The sequence below is a fragment of the Micropterus salmoides genome, unplaced genomic scaffold (genome assembly GCF_014851395.1).
Source record: "Micropterus salmoides isolate LMB-PRFRI ecotype aquatic unplaced genomic scaffold, ASM1485139v1 Ms_hic_scaffold_13, whole genome shotgun sequence".
NCBI classification, from domain to species: domain Eukaryota; kingdom Metazoa; phylum Chordata; class Actinopteri; order Centrarchiformes; family Centrarchidae; genus Micropterus; species Micropterus salmoides.
In genome coordinates, this window is record NW_024040374.1 from 7019346 (window position 1) to 7041807 (window position 22462).

Genomic DNA, 22462 nt, shown 5'->3' on the forward strand with positions numbered 1-22462 from the left:
TAACGTTTTACAACCACAGTTTACGACTTGACGTCATTCCACTGCTGGGACATGATTGGCTCTTGGATCTGTCAGTCAATGTTTTTTTGCTGTAACCCCTGGAAACCAAACAGTCCCACTGATGAGCGGCGAGCTGAAATTGTGGAAAGGATTTCAAGCAAACTGCTACGGTTTAACTACCGGTAAACTTTATTTATTCGTTTATAAACTGTAGTTGTGTAGTAGCCGCATCTCTAGTGCGATTATCGTTAACTGCGAATAGCAGAAAATTACATTTTCATCGCTGGAATTTATTGTGATATTGTTCGTTTTATCGTAATCTTCCTTCCCCATTTTATATCATTAGTTGTAACCTTCGCAATAATAAACTGAAATACACCATAAAATGTAAGTCAGACTTGGCTGAATTTTCTATTTACAGATAAAGTATATATTTAGATAGCCTTCTTAAAGGGCAGTGCAAAAATTGCAAGGCAATTCTCTTATCCTCCACAAGATGTCGCCAAGTGAATTGATAATGATTGATTAAAAATGTGCAGTTTGATGTTTTGCTAGGAGAATGTTTTCAGAGAATTTGTACATAAACCTTCTCTTTCTCATCAGTGAAGCCATCCTAAGTGCAACGATGCCACCTACAAGACAAAAAGTGCAACAAGCAGTGCAGGCAGTAAGGGGAAAGGTAAAGGTGAGGGTGTGAAAACTAGTTAATGCATGTAAATACAATGCATGTTTGTCTAAGGAAGATCAAATGGAGAGTTAAAAAATGGTGACTGTTACTTCCCTTTCAGGCAAAAAGACTCAGTCACCTGCACACATGGAAAAGCCTGGTAAGAGAAAATTATTCACTGTTTTACTTATGTATTTACTATGATGAAACTATGATGTAGAAGAGACAATTAAAATATTTTCTTTTAGCTTAGTGCATTCACAGTCATGTCAACTTGAAATAAATAGGTAAACAATTTCAGAAAAAGTGGTGGGTTAACTGGCCTTTGGTTATACTCGGCATAGATGCTGCTACCTTAAAGTAAACAGTTTTTGTTGTAGGTGCCTGCAGGAATTGCAAATTTGAATAATCTTAAATTACATTATCTAGAGATCTAGTAAATCTTACAAGGCCTTTGGATACAGAAAACTAATTAGTTGTATAAATTCTAATTTGAACCTTGTATTTGATTACCTTTTATTTATTTGACAGAGCAATGAATTAATGAAAGTTACAGGACTGTGAAAAAGCTTTGAAGCTGTTTTGAAGACAAAGGGTGGTCACACCAAATATTGATTTGATTTGGATTTCTCTTCTGTTCATTCACATTGCATTTTGTTACTTGAAAACTAAAATCTATTAACATGTCTATTATTTAAAGCATTCTTACTTTACAGCATTTTTTCCACACCTGCCTAAAACATTTGCACAGTACTGAATAAACCAATTATTCAGACTTGTCTTAGATAATGTAGGAGAACTGTCTTACTTTAATGTAAGGATGTAACAAGTATGACTGAAACTAAAAATCCGTTGCATAGCCTTTGGACATGCTCTCTACTTAGCTGTGGGTCCCCATTGTCATGGCTTGGTTTACTGTCAACATACCAGCTTTGAAACCAAGCTTTTGGTCACAAACAGTGGTGTTAAGAGTCCTGGCTGTTTTGTACATGTATTCATTGTATTCATTAATTTCACCAATTTTCATCTTATACAACCAACAGTAAAAGAACAAGGTTGTTAGATCTCCCAAATTAACACATCCAAAATAGATTTATCCTAACCATGACCTAATCCTGATCGTAAACGTCACCTAAAACCAAGTCGTAACCTGTAATTAAATTTGTTAACCTTTTGGGGACCAACGTTTTGTTAGTCCACATCAAGTAACAATGCCTATATGGTGGCCCACTGACTTCATCACTCCTGAACAGGTTTCTCAAGGACCTTGATGATATAAGTGATAGATGATCATATCAGCTGATACAGGTCTATTGTTCAGGCTTAATTTCTTCACTATTAAGAGAAATGAAAACAAACAGCCATACTTACATTGTACTGTGTTATAGTATAAATATCTTACAATATACAGTCGCAGCCTACAAGTGCAGTTTAATTGCATTCTTTAGGGTTATGGAACATTGCACATCACACTCTCTTTGTCTCTCAAGCAAATATTTCCCATGAATACATTTAGTTGACACATAACTCTGTGAAATGAGGGGTGTGAGTTTCCACTACAATGATTTGGCGTGAGGCCTAAGTGGTGTGAGTGGGAAAGGTTGACACACCCAGCTGGGAAGTGGTTACTTAAGCTGTACTTTAGCATTCCAAGGGTCCCCTCAGCAACCTTGTGGAAAGACTTTGAAGAGAGAGACCGCAAGCAGGATGAAAACTATCATTATGCAGGGTCCTGTTTACTGTAGTGTGCCCTGGGCTGAGCCTGGCCTTAGATATGGAGGAGTCTCCATATATTGTTTATTAAGACAACTTTGCTGTGGTGCTGGCGCAGCACTGCGGTTTTATATAGTAACAATCCTGGTTAGATGACTGTAACTGAGCAGTTTATGTTTCACATTCATGCATTATTGATCTGCCTCTCATATGCCAGTATTGTGGAAAATAGAGCAGTAAGCAGTGGGACATTGCTTGTAGGCAATTTTACAAGGATTACATTTCATCCTGTGATTTTGTAGGGTGGTCCACCCTGCAAGTAGAGGCAGGTGAAGGATCAGAGGCATGGTTGTGCGTTTGATGAGAAAAGGCAGTGGTGACTTTAAAGCCTGCCCACTGTACAAATATCCAACGTGGATAAGTGAGGTTTAGATGCTTAGTTGTGGAATCTCTACATTGCCACTCATCACGCTTGTATCTCTGTTTTCAGCACTGTTTGCATCTAAATACAAATTACATTTCTGCTTTCTTCCCATATGTCTGTCAGTCCTGTCTCATTCTGGTGAAGATACGAAAACAAATTTTATATGCAGGACATAATCAGACATTAAACATTTATATTTTTATTCTAACAGTTTTACTATGACACTCCATTTTTAAAGGAATCTTGTTATGTAATATTGGTGCATATCATTTCAAGAAGATATTTTAAAGATGCACAGACAATGACAGCAATTTGTTGTGTACAGACTGCAGGATAGAACACATAGACATGAAAAACCTAGCTTATTATTAGTATTATAGTATATAACACCATCAGTATCAAATCTTCTGGCTTCTGACAAAGACACCTCAACTTATCGTTTCAGAATCATCCTAAAGATTGACTTTATGAGGCCATACTCGCTACAGTTTGCAGGAGAGGAGAAAGAGAATATGAACACACTGTGTTTCTGAATAAATTCACCAAAACAAAAAAAAAGTATCTAAAGATCTCTAACAATGTTTTGAAATAGAAGTAGCTATAACTTTTTGGAAAGTCACCCAGCAATCAATTGATGCTATTATTGAGTGCTTGGCCCAAATATTCATAAAATCCAAGTCTCTGTTGATCGTGAACTCTTTCACCAAGGTCATCCTGAAGATATCTTCCCCATGGTCCTGACATCAGCCACCCAGGAGCACTTTGGTTGCCGCACAGACAAGGACGTCACAATAGAGAGCCCTTACAAGCTGCTGAAAAAAGACGACATCATACAGGACATTAAGACAAGAGCTGCAGTGTCCGATTTCAGGCCTGTGAAGCAGATTGTGCTGGTGAGGCTGATCCATTGTCATACAGATCGCTCAGACAATACCCCCAAGACACTGTGATGATATACAGACTCCCAGGTTACAAAAATGTGGGAACAGAGCAGTAACCAGTTTAACTTCATTTCCCATCTGTCTCTGATCTTGATGAAATATGTGGTAACCACCACTTTTACTTTATGCTGTCATGCCCATTCTACTTCAGTACATTACTCTGATGTGGGACCCATACAGACTGATCTGTTCTTTGGTGATGCGTGTGTGGTTGTCTGTCTTTTTCTGTGTTCCTAAATCCTACAGCATCAGTCTTCATGTCTGAAATCCACCTCACTCCGTTGCACACTATCTTGACCAAATTCTTCCTGTAGTTCCCTTGTGGTTGCCAGAATCCATTCAAATACACCACATTACTTTTTTTCTAAAGAAACGCTGTCATGAAAATAGCTGAATGTTGAAAATTCTTTTATCTGACAGGACTACCCAGAGGATGAGATCTTACTGGTTTTTGACAGGGACTTCACCTATGATCAGAGCTTCTACCTGGTTCTGACACCAGAAGCTAAGGACAGAATCCTCAACGTAAGCAGACAGTAGTTTTGGTTATGGTAACAAAATGCACTGCTTTTGCTCTTACTAATTTCATGTCCACTACTTGGTGTTTTTGTTATAAATATAAATAAATATTTTCCTAGTCATGAGGATAAATACCTTAATCATTTAGCATGGGCATATTAGCACCAGTGCAGGGACAATATTTTATTTCACTTTTATTCTGGTTAACAATTTTTTAAGCCGGAATGTTTTATATTATTTACTTTCCTTTTATATTATAGATGTGTACGCTGTTTTATCACTTACCGCTAACAGGAATCGCTGGTAACAGTGGTCATACATTTGGAGGGCCCATGGGGCTTTGGTAGCTCGAATATTTTTAATGGCTGATTAAAATAGTTTAAGACTTCTAGATCTATTTAACTATCTTGCTGTAACTTCAAAATGTGGAAAGTTCATAAAAAACCCTCACCTTCTACTTTAGTGTGTTTCCTGTTCTTTATACTGTATACTCTTGTAATTCTGTGTACTGCAGCCCCCAGAGCCTGAGACACCAGAGGTGTTTCAGAATGAAGTCAATAAAATCCCAGCACCAAGGCAATGGATATCTCTTGGTAGTGAGCAGGAAATAGAAGAAGAATCTATCAAAGAGACCAGAGAAAAGGTACTGCAGTATATAAAAAACACATTAAATATGCACAGTATATAAAAAACACATTAAATATGTCCTTCCATTTCACCTCTCTATTTTGTCCCGGTTTTGTCTTAAGTTGTTGTACAAGTTCACCAGAGTGCGGAGGAAGTTTGGATTACCAGTCTGTTTTTCCGACCGCAACGCTGCAGATGCCAAGGATGCCTACCTAGAGTGTGCTTCCTATCAAGACAGCAGATTCAGCATCAAGAAGATGCAGAGGGACTGCGGGGTTCAGTCTGTTCCCAGACTGCAGAGCAGCAGTGCTCAGACACAGTGGTATGGCAGCAAATCATTACACATAAAAGGGAATTGTTCTACGGGGGGGAAAGCACTCTGCCAGCATCTGCCAGTCTGGTGAAATAATTTTACCTGTTTCAATGCATTAAGAAAATAAGATTTTAACACAGAATGCAATATTAAATCCCTTTGTAAGACAATTATTTTTTTATATGCCTTATACTAGGTGAGACAGATTATATAGCTGTATATTAGTAGTAGTTTAGTATAGTTTCTCCACTGCAACAAATATTGTATAATTATTTTCTGCCCACTTTGCAGGAAGTTTCAGAAGAATGTCTTTACCCAGTACGTGCCAAGAGAGTTAAGTGATGAAGAAAAAGAGAACAACCTCCAGTCTGAGAACCTGAAGAATTTTTGCAACTCAGTGACCCCCAGGTAAAATGAAATGTTCAAGTGATGTCATGTTCTGCTTTCTATACTGGATAGCAAGACTGATAGTCAACCCAGCCAACTCAATAGATTAGATTACTGTATCGGCCTCAGGGTACTCACACTCATCTAATACCACTGTAGGAGCATCAAAATATTTAAAGGGAGTACTTTGATGATGCTTTCACCTTCCAACTGTACTATATTTTGTGCTGTCATAGTTGAATTCACAAACAAAAGTTTCAATAACACATTGTAATTGTACATATTCCCACACCCCCAATCTTCCTTGGTTCTCAGGTAAGAGATAATTAAACATCTGGAGTTTAGAAAATGTTGTACCGTAGCTATGGAGAAATACAATGGAGGGCAATGAAAAATTATGCACACTTAGATGAAAGTGTTTCCGCTTTACCTAAAAACATTTTTTGTTTTTTTTCTTTGCAGGGTTTTGCAAGTCCTTCAGCAAGAAGAGATCATGAATGTGTTCATTGATGACTGGAAAGCTCTGGGCACAGCAGCTGAAGACGGTGACTGGTCTGGGAAGGTTTCCGAAGGTTTGATACTTTATCAGGCCTTCACAGACCAGAAGTACACCAAGGACAAGAAAATCAGCAGCATTAATTGGCACCCTACCATCTACGGTAAAGTACAGAATTCATCAGAGAACAGATTTCTCCGCTGGGTTTGAACAGTGAAAAATTGCTCACACAATTTTGCATTAATGCATTGTATTGTATATTATAATATTAGTATATTCTTAGTGAAACAAAATGTTATTTGGATCAGATTAGTTTACTTAGTGTCATTTTAGAACATGTTCAGTAGATTATGGTTTTAAATGTCTATAATAGCGTTGGGTTGAAAAGTGCTGGCAAGGATAGTTTTGATGGACAATGCTGGCAATGATTATAACAAAAATAAATAACATCCATTCTCCCTGTTATTACACTGTCACTAACCAATATCAGAATTTCAAATCCTCATCTAAAAGCATTACTGTTCTTCAGTACTGCTTTGTAATGTTGCTTAGCTGTCATCCCCCATAAGGTACACTTCCAGCAAGACTGATAATAATATCAGTGCAAAAACATGTAATCAGTGCGAATATATGTTATTCAAAGAAGGGGTCAGAGATAAACCACAGATTTCTCAAACTCTGTAAACATATTTAACATCTGGTTTTTTTAGTGTAGTTAGTTAGTGTAGTTGATACAGAGTATGATGTGTTTTTGATGTGGTAGGTTTGATCGCTGTGGCTTTGGCAGAGAAGAAGAATGAGCAGTTGAACGAGTCCAAAACGTTTGTCGTCAGACCATCTCTCATTCTCTTCTATAGCTTCTCCAACCCCTCTAATCCACAGGTATGGAAAGTGTATAATAGGCACCCTCTGAGTCAATGTGGAAAGTGGACAAGTTGGAAAAGAAGAAAGACAGAATTTCTCTACCTTCTCACCTCACATCTGTTTGAGATACACTTTGATAAGAAACGGCTGGAAGGATTTGCTTTGTGCTGTTATTCAAGACCATTATTTGCTTCAGCAAAATTTGATAGGCTCTATTGATTTGACCCAGGCTTTCAATCAATAAAATTGAGCTGCTAAATCACTCAAAAGTAATATGAGTTCTGGATGATGTATGCCTTAACTGGTGCATGTGTCATGCTTTGGTTTCACTGTCTGCTGGAACAGGGATCAAAGTGGTAAAGGGTAATGTGTAGCGGAAACCAGATACATTATATAATGGAAATAAATCTATTTATTTAGTGTGGGGAGCAAAGTGCTGTAGTTTAGTCTCGCTGCTAATCTAAACTCCAGCAAGGTGCTACAAAATGACTTCTTTGTAATACCATGCTGCCCCTCCTGGGTCTATTTCCACTTGTGCCTGAAGAAGTGGAATCTACTGTATGCATTTGGTTTTGTGGATTAAAAGCTAAGCTTTGTATGGGGAGAATAAATAAATACTTGGGATGGCAAGCACCCAATATGTAGAAATGTCTACTTTGAAATATAATAATTCTGCCATATGTATGTTGGTTTTCTGTGTTGTTTGCAGTTGCTTCTGGAGTGCCCAGATGACATTTTTGCCTTTGAGTTCTGCCCCTCTGATCCAAATATTATTGTTGGCGGCTGCATAAATGGCCAGGTGCTGACTTTGACTCTACTCTGCATTTCTGCATTACTGCATCTGCTGCCTTTTCTGCCTCATAGTAGTTTTTGTACTTTACCACTTCCCCAAGCCCCTATTTTTATTATAAGAGAAAATTAGATTAATATGATTTATGTAATACACCTTTGGTCACTACTAGTCATAATCCTGTACAGTTCCCATGTATTATTTCTGTTCCCATTCTGTTTTAAATTGACATTTTCCCTGATTTATGTGTTTTTCACATGATGAAGTGTATTTAGCACACAGCTCAGATATTGATCTCCTCTAACTGATTTGCATTGCTATTGTCTCAGGTTGTGTTATGGGACATTTCTGCTCACGTTACGCACTTACAAGGAACACAGCCAACTGGTAAAAAGGTCTCTGTCAACACTGACACATTCGTAAGTACCCATATCCTGTCTCTAACATGCACAATAATACAATTATACATGATGTTTTATATTAGTGTTGGTGTATTAAATCTGGTATCAGTTACTTTAAATATTTGGCTAGTGATGATGTCAGTTTGGTTTATTCAAGTAGGGGTCCTCAGTTTATCAAAGCATGCAACATATTTGCTGTAAAAGACAGGCAGTACTCTTCAGTGGGGCTGTATGACAGAGTGAGATGATGATACATTGACTCCTGAGTTCTCTCCTCATCCTCACCCTTTCATTAGATGGGAATGCAGTGGCCTAATGGTCCTTTTCAAGCCAGCCACAGCCATCAAAACTAGTCCCACAAACGTACTGGTGATGCCAGGAGTAAATCTCTAAGCAAATTTATATAATTACATGACCCTACTACTAAACGAAAGCACCCTGTTAGGCCTCACAAAAAAACCCTCTATTATTTTGTAAAGTAATAAAGGAAAGGTGGGGGGAGAGAGAGGTAATGATAAACTTGGGCTCAGATTTAAACCCACACCATAGCAAGTACATTAAATCCACCGTAGCCTGTTGAGACATCCAGAGGCCATACATTAAACCAGTTCTGTTCATTAAAGCCTGACCTCCACTGACGTCTTCTACTTGGCTGCTGTATTTAAATAGGCACATATGCCCCCATCATCAACCCCCATTTGCTTTGTGTGTGTTTTTTGCCTCTACAGTGGAACAGCTGTCTTCATCCCTGTCCTCACTACTTCCTTCTCTTTTGCTTTCCCCTCTCCCACCGTCCGCACCTCCCTCTGTTCTCTTTGTCCTTGTTTGCTCTTCATTCCCCAGAGTCAACAGCATCAGCTCACATACTCCAGCTGTTACACAAGCCTTCCATCTTTCACCATAGTTTGTCCCCATAGATGATAACACACGCAAGCAAATCAGATTGCTGCCCTCCCTGGTGTTTGCAGTGTAAACGATGGCAGTTGTAGGCTTTATTTCCATATTGAGTGCTGTGAAAGCTGTTCTACACCAGCACCTGTTGCTAGCTCATCAGATAAACGAAGAATAAAAATCCTCCTGTATAGATTTGTGTTCTGTTTGAACCATTTAAATCCAACTGCACTGCACAATCAAACAAGCAGATGTATGTGCACTCAGAGTTAGCATGCAGCAGCATGAGTAGATGTTTAAAACCAGTAATCTAAATAAAATAAAAAAGTAGAAAAAGATAAATTATTTTTGACGTGCAAACTGTGTCACAATCAGCAATCAGAAGTTTTGCACTTGTTAAATGTTGAACTGTTAATATTATACCCTGTTGCCAGGTTTTATATCTAGTATTGCAAAAAGTGTGCCATAATCCATATTGCTATTAACACCAGTGTGCTATTTGAATCTTTATGCTACGTGACAGCAGCACTATTATGATTCAGTGATACTGAAAAAAATCCTTTGTTACACATTCTGTACAATTTGGTAAGCGTACTATATTTGAAAATCCTGCTGGATCATTTTAGGATGGCTGTTCAGCACTGTTTAAAGATTGAATTGTCTGAGCTCACTGTACATGCTGTGCCTTTTGTGTCTGACCTCCCATCAGGACCTCGAGAACAACAAAGAGAATAAGACTCCCGTTGTGTGCTACTGTGCAGTGTCTGCCTTAGACAGCAGCCACAAAGCACCAATTACTGATGTCCAGTGGCTGCCACCAACATTTGAGGTATACAGAGCTGAAGGGCAGGGGTTGGAAGGTGTAACAACTGCAGACTAAAAGAACATTCCACAAAGTTTATCAGTATTTCATTTGGTCTGTCTTGATTATTAAAAGGTGTTTTGTGTGACTATACAGCAGCAAAACATTATTTAATGTTTTCTTCTTCTCAAGCTTATTTTATTATATCTAATGTAAACGCTGGCATAGTTTCCAACACACTGGAGCCAACTAGAGTACATTTTAATCCTTCACCTCTAAGTCTCAAATTGATAGGAACACATTAAACACTTAAATGATCAGAGTTCTTATTATATGTTTCTATATCTAGTTTTAGAATGTTGGCAGAGTTTTTAACTGACTAAGGTTAAAAGCCACTTACATTTACATTTTCTCATTTGGCAGACGATTTTATCCAAAGCGACTTACATTTGACTTGAATATAAACAAGACTGACAGGAGGCACAGGGAAGTAGAAAAGGCTGAAGTCAGGGCAGAGAAAAGGCTGTGAAGGTTAGAATGCAACATATTGAGGGTATGATGATAGGAAGTGCAAGATTCGAGGAAGGTATACAGGGATGATACTGTGAGAGAACAAAAAATAATAAGATAAAACATAGTTGGTGCTGATCCAGATCAAGATGGGTTCCTTTTGTACTGACAGACTTTCACTTGCAGATCATAATGTCTGCCATCCAGTTTCCGTACGCTAATAGTGGCCCAGCATGAAAGAAAATCTTTTTTTCTAAAAATGTATTGCCCTAAAGTGATATTTGCTAAAAACCAAGAAAATGTTAGCAGCCATAAAAATGTCCATACAGTAATAATGAACAGTGGTCTCACACTGATTCAAGTCCACAGAATCTAAGCATGTTGCTTTGTGTTCGTACAATCTTTTTCATTAAACAATGAAGAATGAATAACGCTATAATTCTGGTTTCCTGTTGCTGCCTATCCCTCGTGTCTATACAGCCAACTGCAATAAATCATGACAAACATTGGCATTCATCTGGATAAGTAAAATAAGGCAATCATCAAAGTGCCCCCCAGGGCAAATTTACCTCCCATATATCTTCAGGAACCTTGTTCACTATTGTCAGCTCTTTACATTACAAAGCCTGACTAGACAGACATTTGTTGGTTTTGTGACTCACTCTCTCTGATTAGGTGACCAGGACTGGCTTACCAGTGGAGAACAAGTATAACATTTCTGTTCAGGTCGTCACCTGCTCCCCTGACTTGTAAGTCTTATACAGGAAGATGTTGAATTAAAATGTTAAATTTATGAAATGCTGTCAGCCTGAAGTGAATATAACCAAGTGATATATGAGAGATTTTGACTTAACAAGCATGCGTGTTTGTTTATAGTTGGCAGCTTCTGCCAGGTACAGAACATATGCATTCCTTCTATTACTATTCCCCTTTACCCTGTTCACTTTTGTCTGTCTGTGGAATTCAGTATGATCAGTGACTGGTTGTATTTTCTCATCAGTTGTACTTGTGTGTTGTGATAGCACTGTACATGCTGGTAAAAGCTATTCTGCCAGTGTTGTTGGTGTTTGTGTATGCGTGTGATTATTTTCAACTGACATAATTATGATCTACCATGAATTACTATAGCTGATCTTTTGTTCCACGTGAGGGTGCGGAAGAAGTGTCCAGATCTTTTACGCAATTCTACAATGTAGAAATACTTTGTTACCAGTAAAAGTCAAATGTTAAAAAGTTGTTGATTACATTTTTGTATTATCAATATGAATCCAGTAGCCTAACTAGTAAAGCAAGTAGAGCTGTCCCCGACTAAGGGTTTACATAGTCCAATCAGAATCGTCAGGTCCTGCCTATTGTCTACTAAATCATGTGTGGTTTTGTGCACAACGATGGGGGGGGGAAGCCGCGGAGCTGCAGTCTCCATTCATTCAACTTACACTGTAAATATGCATATAAACTGAGGTTTATTGAAGACCATTTTCTCTCTCTCTCTTTCTAGCATACCTTCAGTTTTGCATGCATGCCGTGCTGCCGACAACTGCATGCACGTCGCGGCTCCTCGTGGGTCTATTTCAAGTAGCCGGCTATTTAAAAACTATATAATATTCTTTGTGTGGTTCATCAACAGTGATAAATTATCCGAAAGTCCCGCAAGGCACGGACAACTCGGCACAACACCAGTGAAGCTGGGGCTCCGTCTCTTCAGAAAATGCCCGCTGCGGATGGTCGGTGATCGTTCCTGAATTTACGCATGGATCCATGATGATAGAGAACTATAGAAATTATTGGCAATAAAGCATGCTGTCAATATTTTCGAGACCCCCCAAAATTTCACAAATCATGCTTTTAGGGGAGCTGATATCTTATTTAGGGGAGCTAAGCTCCCCTGGCTCCCCCCTAGTTTGCACCCTGCCTACTGCGTTGAAAAAGTTAAGTAAAAGTATGTAAGTAGGCGATGAGCTGGAAGATGTAGATTAAAAATAAAAGTAGCCTACTCAAAGCAGAAAGAAAATTGTCCCGTATGACTGTATACTATTATATATTCTATCAGTAGATTATTATTCCTCATGCATTAATGTAGTTGGTTGAGGTTGAACTATTTTGTATCAGACTGCAATTAATGATTATTTTTATTTTAATCAGCTGATTATTTTCTCCATTAATCGAAATAGTGAGAAATGTTGTCACAGTTACCCAGGGCCCTAAGTGGGACCTTCACAATGCTTATTTTGTCAGTCCAAACCTCAAAATGATTGACAATACATTAAAAGCAGCAAATCTTCACGTTTGTGAAACTGGAACCATGAAATGTTTTTACATGAAAAATGACTAATACCAAAACAGTTGCCAATTAAATTTCCGTCAATTAGCCTAACTGATGTAGTTCTACTAGCTGGACTTGTATAAACTGTTAAGTAATTTAATTTATATCAAAACATCCTATTTTTTTTAACTTTCATACACATACATACACATACATTTTTAAAAAAAGTAACTAGTAACTGAAGCTGTCAGATAAAGTAAAAAGTTTAATATTTCCCTTTGAGATGTGGTGAAGTAGTAGAAAGTGGTTCAGTACAAATACCTTGTGTACATAAGTACAGTAGTACTTTGTCCACCACTGGGCTTAGCTTTGGCTACCTGAAACTAAGGAAAGGACTAGAGATATTTTCCTATATTTTGTTTCTGGACAGAAAGCTATTATCCATCATGAAGGTGAAAATGGCTAGCCTTGAGGCACAGTGCTTCAAGTGGGAATCCCCTACCGCTGTCATCGAGGCATTAAAATGTGCAACAAACAATTACAACACAAAACACTATTTACAAGCTGAAATGTGTAGCCTACTCTCACGCACAGCTTGGCATACATGTGTAGGGCAAGTTCTGCCATCCTACTGTAGGCCTATTTGTAAAGAACTGCTGTTCAGTGGGCTTGTTTGGGGCCAAATTTCTTTTTTGTTGTGATACATTTGTATTTTTGAAATATAAGTATATATATAAATAATCTTTTATCAGATCTACCTATTATTATAATTTGTATTTGTTCGGATCAGTTATTTATAGGTAAAATCTAACTGCCGAGGGGCCACTGCGGCAAATATTTGAGTGGCTCCTCCTCTAACACGCTTTATCTCACTCCAAACTTTTGATCAAACTTGAGAGCCCTGGGGTCAGCACTAAAAGCAAGCTATAAAAAAGTCTGTATTTGTCTCTGAAAATACAGTACTTGAGTTAATGTATTTAGTTACTTTCCACCACTGTGTGTGGGCCACTGTCATTTGCTGTGACATTCAAAAAACAGCATCTGCCAGGTTCTCCATGGACTTGTGTCAACAAAAACAAAAACAACACTAGCTTATTCTCCCTCTGCTGACCACACTGTATTGTGTCAGATATTTAAGAGATGTGCAGTCTATGAGGGTACTGTCTTTAGTAGCCAGATTACAGGTCCCACTAGACATCATTGTTAGTCATCATCGCTTACACACAAACATGTTAGAGAATTCTTGGCCTGATATGTGTGAATGTATACGGCAAGACATGATGAAGTTGTTGAAATAGTATACTGATACTTTATTTCAGCATCTGTGAGAAAACATTTCCAGTGTGTGTTTTATGTGTTTGAGCTGTGAAATAATAATTGTGGAGAGTTGTGTAACATGTCATCTAATATACCAGGGCCCCTTTTCAGAAAGCAGGATTAGTGAGAACTCTGAGTATGTATGTTGGAGCTTCACTGATGATGTGTTTTTTTTCATTCCCATGCACGCGCTTCCATCAGGTTCAACATGCTAAGAGTTGATTGAGCTAATTCTCATCAGCTGTTTTGGAACCGCCTATCAGCAATTTATTTTTATTTGTTTAGCGAGTGGACTATGCTTCTGACTGCAGTGTGCAGAAGTTGAAGTGAAGTATCAGCCTCTAGCAGATGTTTGTAGCTTTGATATAAATGCAGACTGCTTAGTATATATTTGGAAGTCTGGGTAATGTCCATAGATTGGTGGTGAAGGAATTGTAGATGAAGTGATGCCAAAGTACTGCTCACTTTCTGTGGTTATTAGCAGACAGTGCTGCTTTTTGTGCCTTTAATTAGAGAATGACGCAGGTCTCCAAAAAGTCTGTATCAGTTAATAATTTGTTTTTATTAATATTCAGGTTGATGTAAAGATTTTGTCTGTGTCTCTCTCTCCCTCTACAGTGCTCTAATGTTCTGGGATGTGCGAGGATCAAAACTGTTGAGCCAGTCAATGTCAGACATGAAGCCAAATGTGGATCAGAAGACCCAGTTGACACTCTCCACTGTCCCTGACACTTTCAAACACCTGGACCGGATATGGAAACCCCTTTTCAGGGTACTACAGGGTTTGAGGGTGCAATGGGGATGCACAAAACTCATGATTTGTGTAGAATCATAACTCTTTGGGACAAAAGTTTCTTAATGTAAATATTAAGATGTATTGTTTACGGCAAAAACTTGGAAGTCCACCAATACTGCTGCTATTCTTGACATTTTCAAGGATGCCAAACTGAAATATTTTTATTTAGATATGTGAATACACCTGCATTTGATATAAAGCCATGAGTAAGCTAAAGCTTTCAAAATAATAAGATTTGGATTTGCTGCTTGACATGGATGCCAAACATTAATAAAACCAATAAAGTAACAAAGTTGAATATTGAGTGTGGACACACTGGAGGAAGGACTTTGAGTTTGGCTAATTCCCCACAGTGCTAACACATTAAACCACAATATGAATGTAACATTATCTACAACTCAAATTTAAAAGCTCTGTGTATGTGTGTGTATTTATCTATATATATCTATGTATTGAAATATGGCTCATTTAATGCTTTTTCTTGTGCAGTTCCTTGAACGTAGTCTGTGATTTTGTTTTACATAATGTTTAGTCTCTGTCTTCTAGTTTTCTTCTTCTCTGTCATGCATCAGGTTTCCCTGCCAAAGATCGATACCAGTGGAGAATGCGCTCCTTTGAAGTTCAGCCTGGAACACTATACCTCTAATGGTAATAATATAAGTAGTACCACAGGTGAGGAATTTTACCCTTGAGGCTGCCTGAGTTTATTGGCACAGTCCCTTCCTCCTTCTTCCTACAATCAGTCACACAAATGAGCATTACTCAATTACATTATTACAAATATTACTGGTTTTATTGTTGCATTCAGAGCACATCATGAAAGTGGGTTATAACTCACTCACACACTCACTCAATCACTTTTAGAAAGCAACCGATTGTACAAAAGAGACAGCTCTGTGGTCATTGTCACTGAGTTCAAAATGTAAAATGCAAATTTCGCCTGGTTTTGTGTACATTACATGAGTAGTCCTACTTTTCATTTTACTCCTCAGAACATCACAGGTGAGAGGAAAGCTTAATTTGTGAAGGTGTGTGTTAGAAACAAGCGAGGAGATCAAATCATTTACATTATAAACATAACAATCCCATGTCTGATAGTTCTCAGAAGTGTGAGCATGACTGCAGATCTGTTTTGGGGGATCTTGGATTCTTTTATTCTGCTTCGGATGGCTGAGCATAGTGATCAGTGGGGCGGAGTTCACTCAGCCCTCGGGTACTCTAGTTTTCTGTCTGTGTCCCTCTTCTCTCCTCCAGTTTCATACCACTTTATTAAGTGATACTTCCAAAACAAGGCCCTCATAGTTGCAGAGCATTAGGCGTGCGGACTGTCAGCTCTTTGCAATATGCTACTCAGGCTCCTTGAGGGCCAGAAGATGATCGTGTGTGTCCTGGCTGGTCAAGAAGAGACCTGTCTTTGTCTGACTTAAGGTCTGCCTCTCTAAACACAGCTTTGGCTGGCGGTTATAGAATTAATATGTCCACTAACTGAGGCAGTAAATCTGCTGGTGTTTTTTCAGCAGCCCTAAGGCAATCTGTTATTAAGGTTTTAATGAGTTGCTGTGTGATAAATACTTTGGTGCTACTTAAGATGTTTGACTGAGATTGATTGAGTCTACGCTGTCTGCCTCTGAGCTCTGTATTCAGCATTTTGGTCAGAGCCTTTTGGCATTTCTGATGCTGGACTCACTTGCACAAAAAGCGGTAGCCGCTGTTCCACTCAGCCCTGCAGACAGTACCACATGATTTATACACCAAGTGTTTGCGAGCAACCCCTCTGGGATTGAGCAACAGCAGAGGGGTTGTGCAGTGTGGTAAAAGTGAAACAATGTCTACATCTGTGGCTGTGCTATATTGTCTGTCTCATATCTTTACACACATCTTAACTGGGGGAAAGTGGATTTAGAAGATGTTTGACTGGGTAATCTGATTTGACCTTCAAGAGCTAACCTAACAGAGTGAGGCTGAGACTTGGTTGAGAGCGGCCCGCTGATAAGGGGGTGTGAACAGATAGTCCTGTACTGTCCCTGACAGACAGTTGGGCTTTTGTGATGGAAAAGGCCTCTTCCATCTCAACCAGTCCTGCCTATCTCAACCCTCCCACCCTTCTCCCTTACTGTCTCCTTTCTCGCTACAATCCTCTCTCCCACCTCCACCTCCTTTTCTTTCCCATTCCCCTCATATCCCCTCGTACCAGCCCATTCACCTCAGCTGTACCCTTCCCTACCTCCATCTCTTTTGTCCTTCCTGTTCATGGTCAGATTACAGAGCAGGCTGCACCAAATCCACTGTTAAATCTCTCTTATTAACTCTTTCTCTCTTATTTTTTTTAAGTAGATGTCTTTCTTTTCTGATAACTGATTAGTGTTTTCAAATGGTTAAATACATGTTTTGGAATTTCTTCTTTGTAAACAAGACCCAAAATAGCTTCAAGAAAGCCAGGAGCCAAGTGCTCTGTGAGAGTTTTCTACAGTGTATTGTCAACATTTTGTCCCTAATGAGGACCCTGCGGTCTCTCTTGACTTTCTGAAAAAGGCTTATGAATGTGAAAGAAATGTACAAGTTGAACTTTTACCCTTATCTTACATTCTGCCCCGCTCCCTACCCTCTCCCTTGCTGTTTACCCTGACAGAGGAAGCTAATGAAAATGATGATAGCTTAATGGTCATCCCGGACTACAGCCAGCTCAGAGCGCTCTCAGCTAGAACACTCAGACCTCTGGACGATGTCAATACCAAGCTCTATATTGGAACAGAGGTGAAATATTCTTAGCAATAAAATAAAAGCAAGTCATTCTTCACTATGAGCCTTTAAGAGTTTTTTTCTGCTTACAGATATTAATGATGGAACAAAGACTAAGGAAGATATTATTTATTTATTGTATTGGAAGAACCCACAAATATTATGACATTGTTGTTGTTAATTTGGGTGTCTTTCAAAACTGAGAATTAAATTCTACTACAAATATTGTTTGTACCAAAATTAAATATTGGCTTTAAGTTAAGCTAAATATGTCACATTTTATTGTATTGAACATGAGCAATTTACCATCTCAAAATCACAGGAAAATAAATCTACTGTTCAAGTTTTAATCGACTAGCCCATTTGTAACAATTTTATCAGCAGCTCTGTTAACAAAACTAAGACAAAATATAAAATGTGATCAGGTTTATACCATGTTTCCTTCTAACATGTTCCATTATGTGTATATTTTTACTGCCAGAATGGAGAGATTGTTTACACTGACTGGAAACTGGAGAAGGACGACTCAGGACGGCTGCACAGTGAGTATTCTGGCTTGCAATTATCAAAATGAGTTTAAAGGAACATAAGCACATTAACTGCAAATCGTGTATTCTTGACTGTTGACCATTTTCCATAGCAGACCACAATGCGGTTTATTTTATCCATTAGATGTTATCCACTAATCCAACAATAATGGTATCCCCAAAGTCTTGAGACAAAAGAAGCGACTGACAGCAATACATTAAATCATAATAACAATTATATCCAATTTATTAAAATATTTTTAATAAGAACTATGTATGTTTTAATAAAGACACATTAAGTCAACTGTTTCGTTTGGCACCTATGCTGAATGTAATCACTGTCATCAAATTTGTCAGTGCATTTAAAGGGACACAGAGGGTTAATTGTTCCTCGTATTGCATTGCTCTGTTGCTTCTGTGGAAGCAAATTACTGTCAATATAACAGTACACCTTCTCTTCCTGTCCCTCCTCCCTCCCAGGTGCCAAGCCCCTCCACTGTTTTAGCATCCATCACTGGTTGGTGAATACGGTACAGCGGTCACCCTTCTTCAAAGACATTATTTTGACAACAGGAGGCTGGAGCTTCGCCATCTGGAAGGAGGGCGTCATGGTAACAACAACCGTCGTTTCAGCTACAGTACCAGTTAAAATCATATCCACATACTTGATTGAGTTACAATAACAAATTAACACAAAAGATCAAAGTTATCCTAGACTTTTAACATAATCAGTCCTTTAAGTTATCATGATGTACACAACAAGATCAAAATCATAATATTTAACATATTTATTGCATTTTAAACCCATTGACTCAATTTAACTTCTTGTAAACTATGACATTCAGGACGGTCCCATCATTCAGTCAGCAAGCTCTGAGCATGTGTGCACTGTGGGATGCTGGTCTCTGTCCCGACCAGCTGTTTTCTTCATTGGGAAAGAGGATGGCAGCATTGATGTGTGGAACCTGCTGGAAAAGACCAGTGAACCTGTACGGGTACACGCACACATTACCAACGCCAAGATTACGTGCATCAAACCCTGGACCGCCTCATGTGAGTTCTTGGCCTCTTTGGTGCACAGCGCAGTGGTATGCATATGTGTGGCTCCAATAACTTGTTTTTACTAAGTTTTGGAAAGAAAACTTTCATGTCTCACAAACAGATCACATTGTAATGATATGTTTACCTTATTTACATTAAATGGAGGTAAACCTGTGATTTAGTTTAGATGGAAAACTTACTCAAGTTTTCTATCTAAACTAACTGCTAAAAAGGACTGCTACAAGGTATTAATCAGTCAAACTTAATTGTATAGCATCTTTCGTACAGGTTAGTGCCATTCAAAATGCTTTACGGATGACTGACAGGCTGATAATAAGACTATACAAATTTTAACAGTAAAATAATGAATAAATGTACCTGAGAAATACAAATTTATGAAAATGTAATAATAAAACAAACAAAATAGATAAAAGACAATAACATAAAATAGGGAGAAAGAAGTACTCTGCTGTACCTGCTGTCACAGTTACTTCTAAGATATAAAATGTCCCTGCCTCTCTGCCTGTTTTTTTTATATTAGCCAAGCAACACTTCCTGGCTGTGACCGATGACCTTGGGATGGTCCGTGTTTTTGAACTCCCAAAGACACTCTACGTTCCCTCCAGGAGTGAGGTAAAGACAATCCAACCTCAGATGTACTCACTTTAAAGAAGCTTATGAGTTGTCTGTTTATTTATTATTTTGTAAAAAGAAATAAAAATGTACGTATGGTCTAGGTTGACAAAATGAGATAACAACTCTAGCACTGCAGACCAATGATCACCAAACCTGATTTGATTTACTGTAACTTTATTATTAGAACATTTTTCCCGAAATTTGTCTTGCTTCCCGAGACGTACACTGTTTAACATACATAACAAAACACAACATTTAACCAAAACAACAAAACAAATACTACAGACATATATTACATCAGACATTATGAAAAAGTGGTTGCAGTGCAATACATTTAATTGCTCCCTTTTATAATCAGTTCTTAGTCTACACAGGAACACGGAGGCCTACTGAGAACCCAAACTCTGATATAACTGAACTGAGTTCGGCAGTCTGTTCAATCGAGCCTCTGGGACGCTAAATTTTCTGTTTGATAGCAAAAGCTGCTATTATGGGTTATTGTGAACAGTATACATCACACATTAGAACTGCTTTCTATTTTGTCCGTATGCAGAGTTTGAGTGTGAAGAAATACTTTGAGCTGGAGGAAGACAGGTTGAAGGATTTTCTGAAGAGGGAGGAACTGTGGGCAAAACAGAAGAAGGAAGCTGAAGAACAAAAAAAGAAGACGGTAAGCTGTCGTTCTGATTGGTAGAAGCCTCAGCAGGCTTTGTGCAGACATTACACTAGACCTAGAGAGCAGAAGTAAGTTTGTTTATGGAGTGTTGTTGGTTAGGATCCTTGCACAATCAATGTTTATCTTTAAGTGGTCTTTGAATGAGACCTTGTGTCCTCAGCTACACTCTAACCTCACTGGTATTGGTGGACAGCCCTCTGACTGTACAGCAAGATTTGCAAATGTTTTTTTTATTGGCCCAGTTAGTGTGTACAACAGTTAAAAGTTGGCAATGGAAAAACTGGAGTAGGTCATCCCTCTGTTTCTGTCTCCTCTGTCTCTCTTATTCTCTTTCACTCTGCCTCCCCTCATGTTTAATTCACTCAGATCAGATCATTTGATCCTTTGCACTGGGGACAGTATAGTTAGGAGATAAAACTTTCAGTGGCTGAATGTTTAAAAAATGGTAAGTATGAATGCAGAGGGAGGTTAGTTTTGTTGCAGTAATCTTATGATGGTCATACATTCCCCACATATGCTGGTATGTTCATTTCCAATCTTTGTCATCATATGACAAGGATGTGACACCTCAAACTGTGTGATTACTGTTTTTAAATTAAGTGATTTCAGAAAGTTATCATTTACCAAAGCCTCCTTTAAGAAACTCTTCCCCACCTGATCAAAGCAGATCATATTGGAACATTTTGCAATGTTAAAATACAAAATTTTATCTTGTAAAAGATTTGGTAAAGGAGACAAAAAAGAGAATTTGCTCAGACTGTATCTCATTTATATACACCAATGTTAAGTGGTCTGTCAAGCCACAAAAGTTTCCCACATATTTTTATTTTGGGATTGCTGCAAGATGTATTCTTGAAATCATAGGTTTGCCTGAAATTTATGTTAAATATTTGTGTAACTAAAAGTCTGACGCAACACATGTAGCTGAAGATTTTGCTTCAAAGCGGGGGAAAAGTCAGCTCTTTGGTAAGGAGAAGTTGTAATGTGCCCTATCATTTGTTACATATTGTTTATGTCTGAAATTCTTCTCTGGTTTTTGTCCCCAGGAGCCCGAGAAGCCAGTCAAATTCCTGCAGGAGAATGAAGAAGCGAACATGAAGGAATACAGTGATTACCTGATGCTAGAGGAAAGCATCCTGAAGGGCCTGGGCCTATTGGCAGCTACTGCCAACACACAAGATACCTGATATCACACTTGCACACATACACGCACAAATTGCATTTCATATAAAAGACATAAAACTGGTTTTCATCATAATTTTTTATACATTTGATTGACTGTTTTTATAAATGTGTAAAGGTTTGTGTCTTTGCTGCAGTTTTTATTGAAATACAATCTATATACTACTTAGACGTAAAATATGAGAAGAGTGAACATTTTTGCACATTTATTCTGCCATCAACATTCAGGCTGATTTTGGATTGGGACATCAGGCTCACAGATCTTTTTTTCATCTACCCATCTGAGATCTAGTTACTGGGTAATGCCATCCATTAGCCCAGTCTTCACCACCACTCCCTGAGGATGCAGTTTTGAACTATCTCAAGGATCTGACCTTGGCAGGAAGTCATTTTATGGCTCTTTGATTTCATGATTACTTATCTGTTGTTGTTGAAAGCTTCTCTATTATATAACAGTTCACACAGCAGCTATCTGAACCAGTAGACAAGAAAAATAATATTATGTATAACTTTATGTGAATCATTCAGATGATTTTAGTCAGTTAGGAAAAAACATTACTGGACCATATTCTTAAAGCTGCACTGATCAATATACAGTGGGTATGGAAAGTATTCAGACCCCTTTAAATTTTTCACTCTTTGTTTCATTGCAGCCATTTTCCAAAAATCAAAAAAGTTCATTTTATTCTCAGTAATGTACACTCAGCACCCCATCTTGACAGAAAAAAACAAAAATGTAGAAATTTTTGCAAATTTATTAAAAAAGAAAAACTGAAATATCACATGGTCATAAGTATTCAGACCCTTTGCCGTGACACTCATATTTAACTCAGGTGCTGTCTATTTCTTCTGATCATCCTTGAGATGGTTCTACACCTTCATTTGAGTCCACCTGTGTTTGATTATACTGATTGGACTTGATTAGGAAAGCCACACACCT

At 38.2% G+C, this 22462-nt stretch overlaps 1 protein-coding gene across 2 annotated transcripts; it reads left to right on the plus strand.

The window, feature by feature from the left end:
- The first annotated feature begins 98 nt into the window (after positions 1-98).
- Positions 99-21643, plus strand: dnai3 (dynein axonemal intermediate chain 3). 2 transcript variants are annotated; one of them, XM_038715251.1, is made up of 23 exons: positions 99-182; positions 604-685; positions 789-827; positions 3513-3697; positions 4166-4270; positions 4779-4907; positions 5014-5213; positions 5496-5612; positions 6054-6250; positions 6851-6969; positions 7661-7750; positions 8071-8160; positions 9743-9862; positions 11021-11094; positions 14544-14697; positions 15294-15393; positions 17351-17475; positions 17942-18002; positions 18468-18598; positions 18833-19040; positions 19570-19661; positions 20218-20334; positions 21387-21643. In XM_038715251.1, exons 3-23 carry the CDS (start codon positions 815-817, stop codon positions 21525-21527), a joined length of 2568 nt encoding a protein of 855 aa, XP_038571179.1. In that variant the 5' UTR covers positions 99-182; positions 604-685; positions 789-814; the 3' UTR covers positions 21528-21643. The 2 variants fall into 2 exon arrangements, with proteins under 2 accessions (XP_038571179.1, XP_038571180.1); XM_038715252.1 differs by having other exon boundaries at positions 15294-15369.
- The last annotated feature ends 819 nt before the right edge of the window (positions 21644-22462 follow it).